The sequence below is a fragment of the Oryctolagus cuniculus genome, chromosome 9 (genome assembly GCF_051225735.1).
Source record: "Oryctolagus cuniculus isolate XC-2025 breed Fujian yellow rabbit chromosome 9, ASM5122573v1, whole genome shotgun sequence".
Classification (NCBI taxonomy): Eukaryota; Metazoa; Chordata; class Mammalia; order Lagomorpha; family Leporidae; genus Oryctolagus; species Oryctolagus cuniculus.
In genome coordinates this window covers 92,059,593-92,071,419 of record NC_142875.1, presented here as the reverse complement: position 1 = coordinate 92,071,419, position 11,827 = coordinate 92,059,593, and the positions used below count along the sequence as shown (strand labels likewise).

The 11,827-nt window shown below is 44.9% G+C and overlaps 1 protein-coding gene across 3 annotated transcripts in view; it reads left to right on the top strand.

Moving 5' to 3' along the window:
* The first annotated feature begins 2,377 nt into the window (after window positions 1-2,377).
* The window catches only part of XPO4 (exportin 4), a 115,343-nt gene continuing 105,893 nt past the window's right edge, over window positions 2,378-11,827 (top strand). Inside the window, exon 1 of one of the 3 annotated variants that reach the window (XM_089304366.1) lies at window positions 2,378-2,740. Coding sequence is in view for 1 of the 3 variants with exons in the window: in XM_089304365.1 (XP_089160491.1) it covers window positions 2,672-2,740 (69 nt within the window). In the remaining 2 variants the exon portion in view is untranslated. The remainder of the gene's footprint in view (window positions 2,741-11,827) is intronic. The other 2 variants (XM_089304365.1, XM_089304367.1) reach the window with 2 other exon arrangements.

Here is an 11,827-nt window from a genome sequence, read left to right as displayed (position 1 = left end):
ATGTACTCTTTTTTTTTTTTTTTTAATTTTTTTTTTTTTTTTTTTTGACAGGCAGAGTGGACAGTGGGAGAGAGAGACAGAGAGAAAGGTCTTCCTTTGCCGTTGGTTCACTCTCCAATGGCCGCCGCAGCAGGCGCGCTGCGGCCAGCGCACCGCGCTGATCCGATATGGCAGGAGCCAGGAGCCAGGTGCTTTTCCTGGTCTCCCATGGGGTGCAGGGCCCAAGCACCTGGGCCATCCTCCACTGCACTCTCTGGCCACAGCAGAGAGCTGGCCTGGAAGAGGGGCAACCGGGACAGAATCCGGCGCCCCGACTGGGACTAGAACCCGGTGTGCCAGCGCGTAGGCGGATTAGCCTAGTGAGCCGCGGCGCCGGCCCCCATGTACTCTTAAGTTCTGTTCACTAGTATTTTGATGAGGATTTTTATATCAATATTCATCAGGGATATTGGTCTAGAGTTTTCTTGTATTGTCTATGGCTTTTGTCTTATAATAGTGTTCCTATAGAATGAATTTGAATGTGTTACTTTATCTTAAACTTTTCAAAATAGTTGAGGGGGAATGGCATTAATTTTACTTTTAATGTTTGATAGAATTTATCATTGATACTGTCTGGTCCTGGGATTCTCTCTGTTGGGAGGTTTTAGATGACCTATTCAATCTCCTTAATAGTAATAGGTCTATTCAGATTTTTCAGGTTCTTCATGATTCAGTCTTAATAGACTGTATATTTCTAGAAACATCTCATAGGTGACATCTAGGTTATCCAATTTGTTGGCATACAATTGTTCATAGTATTTTCTCATAAATTTTTTCTATTTCTGTAAAGTCAGTTGTAATGTCATCTGATTTTAATTATTTTTCTTATTAATTTAGCTAAAGCTTTTCCAATAATACTGATCTTTACAAAGAACAAACTCTTGTGTTGTTAAGTTTTTCTACTGTTTTGTAGTCTGTTTATTTCTCTCTGCTTAATCTTTATTATTTCCTTCTTTCTGCTGGTTTTAGTTTTAGCTTGTTCTTCCTAGTTCCTTAAGGGGTAAAATTAGGTTGTGGATTTTGTATCTTCCTTCTTTCTAGAGTAATTTCAAAATTGTTATTTATTTTAGAGGCAGAGAGAGAGAGAGATACTGAGGAGATAGAGAGTGAGCGCTCCCACCTGCAACAGCCAAGGCTGAGCCAGGGCCACAGCCAGCAGGCAGCAACACAAGCCAGACCTCCTACATGGAGGCAAGAACCCAATATTGAGCTACCAATAATGACTCCCAGGGTCTGCCCTGGCAGGAAGCTGGAGTCAGGAGCCACAGGCAGCTACCAAACCCAGCAATCCAATGTGGGATGTGGGCATCGTAACCAGGAGCCAAACACCCATTCCTTTTCTTCTTTTTATTTGTTCTTAACTTTAAAAAGTTATTTATTTGCAAGGAAAAAGGGGAGGAGATGGAGGGAGAAAGTAAGGAAGAAATAAGAAGGGAGAGGGAGGGGGGAGGGGGAGGGGGAGAGGGAGAGGGAGAAATCGATCTCCCATCGATCCACTGGTTCACTCCCCAAGCGCCTGCAGTGGCTGGGGCTTTGCAAGTCTCCCACACGGATGTCAGGGACCAAGTCCTTGAGCCATCACCTGCTGCCTCCCAGGGTGTGCATTAGCAGGAAGCTGGAATCAGGAGCTGCCTGGACTCTCTAACCCAGGCACTGAGGTACGGGATGCAGGTATCCCAAGGGGGCGTCTTACTGTTGCACTAAACGTTCGCCCTCAACCACCTTTCTAACAGTTAAAAACTGTTTGGACACTGGCATCGGTGCTGTCAATCTCTTGCCTTGTAAAAGAGCCTCAAGCACTGGAGGGTAGGTTGGATTCCTATACAACTCGACTGCACCTTTCAACACGTTCCTGTTAGGAATTCCTTCACCACGACGCAGCTGCTGGCAACTGGATTCAAGAAGCCAGGTCGCAGAGAGTAACGGTCAGGGTTTCCTGTCCCTGTCTTCTCCCTCTCCCATGAGCCAGCCCTTGGACAGTGGCGCTGTCCCGCTAAGGTCTCGCAGCGACCCGCTCTCCCAGGAAGTCTGGCGGAGCTCCTGTCCAGTAAGAAAACGAAGCGTTCCGTCCCGGAACGACCTTCCAGTGGGCAAGAAGGGGCTCAGGAGGCAAGAGACTGAGAGATGTTCTGAAGGGAAGTGCGTCCTCAGGAGAGAGGAGCGGGGACAGCGGGTCCACTCTAAAAAAAAAAAAAAAAAATCCTGCACGGCTCTGGGGCGCGAAACGACAGGGAGGGGCGAGGGGAGGCGGTGTGAACCGCCGGAGACGGGAAAAGAGAGGCGCCCGGGTGCTAGGGCGAGGCCGGGAGTCGCGAGGCCGGCGCCACGCAGCGCGCATGCGCGGGGCCCGGAGCCGAGCGGGGCAGCCGTCTGCGCCAACCGCTCCGGCCTCGCCCGGCGCCGGCTGCGGCCGCTCCAGTCCCAGCGCAGCGGCCCGGCTCCCGCCTGTCTCCTCCCCGCCGCCGCCCAGAACCCGGCTGCTCCGCCAGAGCCGGCGAGACCGCGGCGCCAGCGTCGACGGCGGCTGCGACGGCCTCGGGAGCGCGTGAGGCTCCGGGGTCGCGGCGGCGATTGGCCGGCCGCGGCGCCCGCTCCCAGAATGCAGCGCATGGCGCGTCATTGAAGAGAGACCATGATGGCGGCAGCGCTGGGGCCCCCAGAAGTGATCGCTCAGCTGGAGAACGCGGCCAAAGTTCTGATGGTGAGGACACCGCGCCCCACGGACCCCGGGATCCGCGGGCCTCCGGCCAGCCCTGCCGCCCAGGCCTTGCTGCCTGCTGGGCTGGCGGCCGGGAAGGGCCTTCGGGGAGCTCTGGAGGTGGAGGAGGAGGTGGCAGTGGCGTGGCGCAGGATTCTTCATCCTACTTTCCTTCTGCCTCGGTTCCCTCTTTTCTGGGACTGTCCCCTTAGCCTGGTTGCCCGGCACGGCAGCCAAGGCCTTGGAATATAGTGGTGCAGGAAAGAGGAGTGCCTGTGCGCCAGGCTTACCCGACCCTCTGCTCGGCGGACTGGGGCTCAGAACCAGCCGCGGGAAAGGAGGTCGGGGTTATATGTCCGCAGAGCCTGGGGTCGGGAGATTTGTGGGGGCTGTGTGGGCGCCGCTGGCGAGTTGATGCCAGAAGGGGAGGGATGGCACAGTGCGGGGGACGTTGGCAGCCCCTGTTTCTCCTCGCGTGTTCGAGTCCTTAGGCACTTTCCCTGACAAGCAGCCGCCTTTGGGGGAATCGCAGCCGGCAGCACGTGGAAGGACCGCCGGGAGGGAGGGAGGGTGGGGATTCTCTGGGACCAAGGTCATTGGGGCCAAACTTAGGCCGGTGCCGAGCTGCCTGCGGGTCGCGCGTTTTGGAGAGCTGAGTCTGTGCTCTACTCCGAAACTTTGTTCTTACACTCCAGTAGATAGTTTGATGAGGTTATTTGCTGAGGGAGTTTGAGAAGGCCAAGTCAGAGGATTAAAAATATTCCACGCTTACAGTAAAGGCAACTTAGTAAACTTTTAACAGATTGGCTGTCTCAGCTTTGTTTTTGGAGTTTTTTTTTTTTTCTGTAAGTTTGAGGCTCATTTATTCGATTACTTGCACTGATTCAGACTTTGTAAGAATTGAATGCTTTGTTGCCTTCTTGGACTTTTTTTTCCTTTTGGTGTTTGGATTATGTGTTTGAGCATATGTAAGAATGTCTGAACTAATTCTAGCATAGTTTGTAGTTCCATTTATCAAGTTCTGTTTTCACACTCAACCCTTGATATTAGCCGCTTTGGAAATGGAGAAGTCTAATAAAAGCATGTTCATTATGAGTCAAGTTAATATTTTGCCTCAAAACTGGCAGGTTGTCGTTTTCAGACTTTTGGAAATTATGCCCAGAAAAAACTCTTGTAGTGTCTCACTTAATACAAGGTTTTTTTTTTTTAATTTATATTTAATAAATATTAATTTCCAAAGTACAGTTTATGGATTACAATGGCTTTCCCCCCCATAACTTCCCTCCCACCCGCAACTCTCCCATCTCCCACTCCCTCTCCCATTCCATTTGCATCAAGATTCATTTTCAATTATCTTTATATATAGAAGATCAATTCAGTATAAATTAAGTAAAGATTTCAACAGTTTGCACCCACACAGAAACACACAGTGTAAAATACTGTTTGAGTGCTAGTTATACTGTTAATTCACATTGTACAACACATTAAGGACAGATATCCTTCATGAGAAGTAAGTGCACAGTGACTCCTGTTGTTGACTTAGCAAATTGACATTCTTGTTTATGGCATCAGTAATCACCCTAGGCTCTTGTCATGAGTTGCCAAGGCTATGGAAGCCTTTTGAGTTTGCCGACTCTGATCATATTTAGACAAGGTCATAGTCAGAGTGGAAGTTCTCTCCTCCCTTCAGAGAAAGGTACCTCCTTCTTTGATGGCCCGTTCTTTCCACTGGGATCTCACTCGCAGAGATCTTACATTTAGGTCTTTTTTTTTTTTTTTTCAATTTAATTTTATTTCTTTGAACGTCAGGATTACAGAGAGAGAGGCTAATAGACATAGAAGTCTCCCATCTGCTGGTTCACTCCCCGACTCCATCCGGGGCTCCCTACGTGGATGGCAGGGACCTAGTAGTTCAGCGTCTGCTGCTGCTTTCACCCGGGTGCATTGGCGGGGAGCTGGATAGGAAGTGGAGCAGTCAGGACTCACCCAGAGCGCATAGGGGATGCAGACGGCAGCTTATCTCTTGGGCCACAATCTAGGCCCCATACAAGGTCTTTGAAGCTCTTTAAAATACAACGTTAAGTAAAACCCTCGTAATTTGCTAGGAACTAAAGACCCCATTTTTGTTACATTCTGGAAGTATTTCACCCCCCCCTCCACACCTCCAAAAGACACTGCTCTTATGTTGAATTGGTGAGTTCGTGGCCATCATTGGCCTGATACGAATTACTGTATATTTGTGCTTGCCGGTACCTTCCCTGTTCCTTGGCAAGGCTGGCTTTCATCACCTATAAAGGGTAGGTGAGAAGAATGGTAGTAAGTACTGTTTATTGAGTACCAGATATTGGGCTTGATGCTTTACATACTTTTCCTATTTTATTATTCCTTGCAACAGCTTTACAAGGTTGTGTGTAAGTTCAAGTGTCCCAAGTTACATAATTACAAAGTGGTTGATCAGATCAAAGTGGTTGAGTTCAGATCTTGAACTCAGGTCCGCCTGGCTCTGAAGCTGGGTCTCTTTCCACTATGCCACACAATCTGCCATATATATTATTTAGATAGACCTTTCTGTGTTCTTTTTTATCTTACTAGAAGAAAATATAAAATATTATATTATTAAAAATAGGAAACCTCTTAAAAATTTTTATGTATAATTTTAAAATGTGTAAGAGTAGCAGTTATTGCATTATTTCTGTTAAAAAGTTATATTCAAATTTATTATTAAAGCAAAAATTTATTGAGTGCATACTATGTTCAAGGTACTTTGCAAAGCACCTTAAATATATTACCTTATTTGATTTTCAGTATCTCTATGAGGTTGGTATTACTTTGGTTTTCATTTTTTAGACTAAGGAACTCAACCATGTAGATAGTAAGTAACTTACCCAAATTTACATGGAAAGGGGTAGAGTAGGGTCTGAGACTCCGCTTTGTCTTTTCCTAGTCTGTAGTTTTTTTTTTGTTTGTTTGTTTGTTTTAGATTTATTTAATTGAGTTACAGAGAGAATGAGAGAGAGAGAGATCTTCCATCTGCTGGTTCGCTCCCCAGATGGTTGTTGGGCCAGCACGGGGCCAGGCCAAAGCCAGGAGCCAGGAGCTTCTTCCAGCTCTCCCACATGGGTGACAGGGGCCCAAGCACTCTGGGCCATCTTCTGCTGCTTTCCCCGGGCCATTAGCAGGGAGCTGAATTGGAAGTGGAACAGACAGGACAGGAATCAGCCTGTATATGGGATGCCAGCATCCCAAGCGGCGGCTTTACCTGCTATGCCACAATGCCAGCCCCTAATCTGTGGTTCTTAACCAATAGGATAGTGGGACCACTATAGTAAGTAAATGAATTCATTTGGGAATATTGAAAATTGCTAACGTGACTTCAGTTATTAAGCATTAAAATATATATTTGAAAAAGCATGATTGTAGCATTTCTGTTGGTCTGAGGAAATCGTGAAGAAAATTGCTGTTTCAACTTAATATTTTTCGAAATTCAAAGTAATTAGTGATGTGGGTCATAACTCTGTTCAGTTTTTCTTTTCTTTTCCTTTTTTTGACAGGCAGAGTTAGTGAGAGAGACAGAGAGAAAGGTCTTCCTTCCGTTGGTTCACCCCCCAAATGGCCAACCAGGAGCCAGGTGCTTCCTCCTGGTCTCCCATGCAGGTGCAGGGCCCAAGCACTTGGGCCATCCTCCACTGCCTTCCCAGGCCACAGCAGAGAGCTGGACTGGAAGAGGAGCAACCGGGACAGAATCTGATACCCCAACCTGAACTAGAACCCTGGGGTGCCGGCGCTGCAGGCAGAGGATTAGCCTAGTGAGCTGCGGCGCCGGCCTCTTTTCAGTTTTTCTGTCCAGTAGCCTATGTAGTTCTTCTATGAAAATCAGCATAGAATTTGAGTGTGCATAACAATCGTAACATCTTTTAGCATACAGACTTTTTTTTTTTTTTTTTGACAGGCAGAGTGGACAGTGAGAGAGAGAGACAGAGAGAATGGTCTTCCTTTGCCATTGGTTCACCCTCCAATGGCCGCCACGGATGGCGCACCGCGCTGATCCGATGGCAGGAGCCAGGTACTTATCCTGGTCTCCCATGGGGTGCGGGGCCCAAGCACTTGGGCCATCCTCCACTGCACTCCCTGGCCACAGCAGAGAGCTGGCCTGGAAGAGGGGCAACCGGGACAGAATCCGGTGCCCCGACCGGGACCAGAACCTGGTGTGCCAGCGCTGCAAGGTGGAGGATTAGCCTAGTGAGCCACGGCGCCGGCTAAGCATACAGATCTTAACGTAGGGAGTCTGGGATGGATATCAAAAGGAAATGTAAGCAATTTTTTATGCAAATAGAACACGTTAGCTTTTATCATCTTCTCTCAGTGACCTGAGACCCTGAAAAAGAAGACCTTAGTCTAATCATTCTTCCCTCCATTCTACAGATGGGGAAAGAGAGTCAAAGAGGTAGAAGTGATTTGCCCAAGGTAGGCTGCAGAACAAATGAGTGATAAGAATGATCCGGAACCCGGCTCCCATGTCAGAGCTCTTTTGTGCTCTCAGTTTTTTACTCAATCGCATTGCTTCTTCTTCTTCTTCTTTTTTGTTTTTTATTTTATTTTTTGACAGGCAGAGTGGACAGTGAGAGAGAGACACAGAGAGAAAGGTCTTCCTTTGCCGTTGGTTCACCCTCCAATGGCCGCCGCAGCCTGCGCGCTGCTGCGGCTGGCGCACCGCGCTGATCCGATGGCAGGAGCCAGGAGCCAGGTGCTTTTCCTGGTCTCCCATGGGGTGCAGGGCCCAAGCACTTGGGCCATCCTCCACTGCACTCCCTGGCCACAGCAGAGGGCTGGCCTGGAAGAGGGGCAACCGGGACAGAATCCGGCGCCCCGACCGGGACTAGAACCCGGTGTGCCGGCGCCGCTAGGCGGAGGATTAGTCTAGTGAGCCATGGCGCCGGCCTCGCATTGCTTCTTGAAGTCAGTGTATCACAGTACCATAAACGCTATATTTTATTACTTGACTGGAAGTTTCTCAGTTATAGTCAGTCCTATTTAGGTTATTAGATAATTTGGCCAGAACACTACTGTGAAAAACACAATTTATGGCTTTTATAGGTTTCAATGTAAAGAGTGATTTGCTCTTAGGTAAAAACAAAGAGTGTGTATATTTTTTGTACATAATTGTAAATACTGCATAGTCTTCTGATTCAAGGTGGGGAGATTTCTTGCTAGGAAATACATTTGAAGGTGAATAAGCTAGAATGAGGGAGAACTGTTGTAGATATTTGAGATGATATTAGATACTTATCGAAGTAAATAAAGCTGATCACATTTCCTGTGCTAACATTCTCTTCAGTGAGTCTTCCTGACTATGAATTTAGCAAGTTACCTAAAAGTAAAACTAAAAATTTGATGTTGAAGATACATTTTATGGTATTTAGAAATTACAACAGTAATGCTGGAATACATTATTTTAAAGTATATTAACAACATAAATATACAGAATAAAAAATGAGAGTTCCCTTCCCTAAGTTTTTACACTAATCATTTAGGTTTTCATTTTTTACATAAGTGAGATAACCTAAGTATTAGCTTTGATTTAAAAAAAATCTTAGAGATAACTTTCTGAACAGTAAGAAATTCAAACTGTACAGCAGGCTATTTGGGGAGAAATAAAATTTCCTATGCTCCCATTCTTGCTCTTTGGTGATGACTGTTTCTTGGGTATCTGTAAAATATTGGATATATAAAAATATATATAAGTATTTTTAAAGTGTATATTTTTGGTCATAAATGAGATAGTATAATTCAGATTCTACAGTTTTCTTTTATGGATTTTAAGCTTTTTTTTGTGTGAGTAGATAACTTATATTTAGGATGTGTTGTGAATTTTCTTGGTTTTGTTCCCTTGTCTCCCTTAGGTATTTAGGATTGTCCTTAGTGATTGTGTGCAGTGATAGTGCAGAGCACATATGTTAATTGACATAGAAAAAAATTTCATGTATTTGTTTTAAAGTCAGAATGGCTTTAATTACTTTAATGACAGGGATTCATGACTGGTTTTCATAGTTTTATTGTAGTTTTAGTATAAAGGTATTTGTAGTGCTGTATAAAAATTCTTACCATCTTTCTTGATTCACATAATCGCATGACGTAAATAGAATGACAAGATATTTTTCAACTTTATAAATGAGAAAATCAGATTCAGAGAGTTAAATGAGTTGCCTATGGATATATAGCAAGTTTGTATCTGGAATTCAATTTCTGGCCATTCATTCATTCGTTCTTCCAGTGGCTGGAAGATAGATTCCTCTCTTACTCTCACTCTCACTCTCACTCTCAACTCTGACTTTCAAATAAATAAATCTTTAAAAAAAGAAAAACTATAGGAATAAATTATAGAACACAAGTAAAAAATGCACCATTTTTATGGAGCAGACTATGCTGTTAATTTAAAGAATGTAAGAGGAGAATCCTAATTCAAGGCAGGCTACTTTCCTTACTCCAAAGGGTTGATCTGAGTAAGGTGGCAATTCCTCACTTAATCTATAAGTTGAGTACAGCTGTGTCAATGAAAATCCTTCTTCCCTCTTTTGAGGTGGGAGAAAAACTTGGCTAATTAATTAGAAAGCATCTTTAAGAATAATTGTCTGAGGATGGTAACATTTTGAGACAGAAGAATGAAGGATTTGGGGGATTTGATGTACCAAATTAAAATGTATTCCGAAGCTACAGTAATTGAAACATTTTTGCTTTGATATGGTAGAATTGAAAGTTGGAATAGTATAGTCCAGACAGTAAACTAGGAATCAAATGATATTTCCAATTACAAAGCTAGGGGGAAGCAGACACTGCTAATGGAAGTGCAGATTGCTACCAGGGAAGGAGATGTTTGGCACAGGAATTAAAAGCCTGGATTAAGGGTCAGAGTACCTTGATTCCAGTCCTTGCTGTACTCTCTGTTACCACTGTCATGCTAATGCGCACCCTGGGAGGCAGTAGGTGATGGCTCAGGTGGTTGGATCCCTGCTATCCACATGGGATATTTTAGATTGAGTTTCTCACTCCTAGCTCTGGGGTTTGGCCTGGCCCAGCTCTGAGAGTTTGGGTCATTTATGGTGTGAACCAGTATGTCCCTTTTTCTCTGCTGCTCTGCCTTTCAAATAAAAATAAAAATAACGTAAATTAAAAAAAGAGGAGTGGGTGTTTGGCATAGCAGTTGACTCTGCTTGAGATGCCTGAATCCAGTATTGAGTGCCTGTGTTCAAGTCACAGCCTCATTCTCCATTTCGGCTTTCTGCTGGTGCACATCCTGGGAGACAGCAAATGATGACTCAGGTTCTTAGGTCTCTACCACCAAAGTGGGAGACCTAGAATGAGTTCCTGATTCCTGGTTTCAGCCTGGCCCAGCCCTGACCATTGTGGTCATTTTGGGAGTGAACCTGTAGATGGAAGAGATCTTTCTGTGCCTGTCTCTGTTTCTGTCTCTCGTTCTCTGCCTTTTAAATAAATACAAATTAATAAATAAGAATTAAAAAAGAAAGCACATAGAAAAAAGTTTATAAGTGATAAAAAAAGGGGCCAGCGCTGCGGCTCACTAGGCTAATCCTCCGCCACTAGGCTAATCTGCGGCGCTGGCACACCAGGTTCTAGTCCCGGTCGGGGCGCCGGATTCTGTCCCAGTTGCCCCTCTTCCAGGCCAGCCCTCTGCTGTGGCCAGGGAGTGCAGTGGAGGATGGCCTAGGTGCTTGGGCCCTGCACCCGCATGGGAGACCAGGAAAAGCACCTGGCTCCTGGCTCCTGCCATCGGATCAGCGCGGTGTGCCGGCCGCAGCGCGCCGGCCGCGGCGGCCATTGGAGGGTGAACCAACGGCAAAAGGAAGACCTTTCTCTCTGTCTCTCTCTCTCTCACTGTCCACTCTGCCTGTCAAAAAAAAAAAAAAAAAAAAAAAAAAGGTATAAGCCAGAAAAATAAGATGCTGGGGCTGGCGCTGTGGCATAGTGGGTTGAACCTCTGCCTTTGGTGCCTGCATCCCACATGGGCACCCATTCGTGTCCTGGCTGCTCCTCTTCCAGTCCAGCTCTCTGCTTATGGCCTGGGAAAGAAGTGGAAGATGGCCCAATTCCTTGGGCCCCTGCACTGTAGTGGGAGACCCAAAAGAAGCTCCTGGCTCCTGGCTTCTGATTGACCCAGCTCTGCCCATTGCGGCCATTTGGGGAGTGAACCAGTGGACGGAAGACCTTTCTTTCTGTCTCTCCCTCTCTCTGTAACTCTGCCTCTCAAATAAATAATAAAATCTAAAAAAAAGGAAAAATAAGATGCTATGAATTTTGGATAGATTGGCAGTATATGTTACAAATGCCTTAAAATTTTTTTGACTCCAGCTATTTCACTTTTAGTCATTTATTCAGCCTGTGGAAAAACTTGCACATAAAGGAAGGGTGTTTTCTGTGGTATACTTTGCTGTAACAAAGAGAATCAATGTAAATGTTTAGTTGTAGGAAATGGGTATTCTATATAATAGATTTCTATGGAATGTAGTAGGTTTTTTTTATTGAAAAGATGTGAATGGATGTGAAAAGATGCTCAAAATAAGTTAGATGAAACAGTACAGAATAGAATATATTATTTTTGTTTTCTAAAATCTGCATGTATTTGTTTATGCATAGGAACAGAAATGTAAGACCTATACAAAACTCTTAAGAATGTCTGTCTAGGGAATGGAATTGAAAATGGCAAGACTCTTCCATTTCTATGTTTTAATATAGTGTGAAGTTTTTACAACTTAAAATATTGGATCACAAATAATATAAAATTTGGATAAATTTGAATGCTGCATGTGTTTTTAAAATCTATGGCTATCCTCTTTAATATTCTATAACTATTTTTATTCTCAAGAAAATTAAAAGCTCTGTCATGGCTCAGACTGAAGTAAGGCTAGATTTGTGGTTTTACGTTTATAAGTGAGGTCATTCAATGACTACAGTTTTGTTTAAACACTGCTACCTCAGCATAACTTTGTTAACAAAAAAGTTGGAAGATGTCTCTTGAGTGAGAAAGAGCTAACAGAAAACCAATAATCTCTACTCTGGGGAAGGGATGGGGACTCT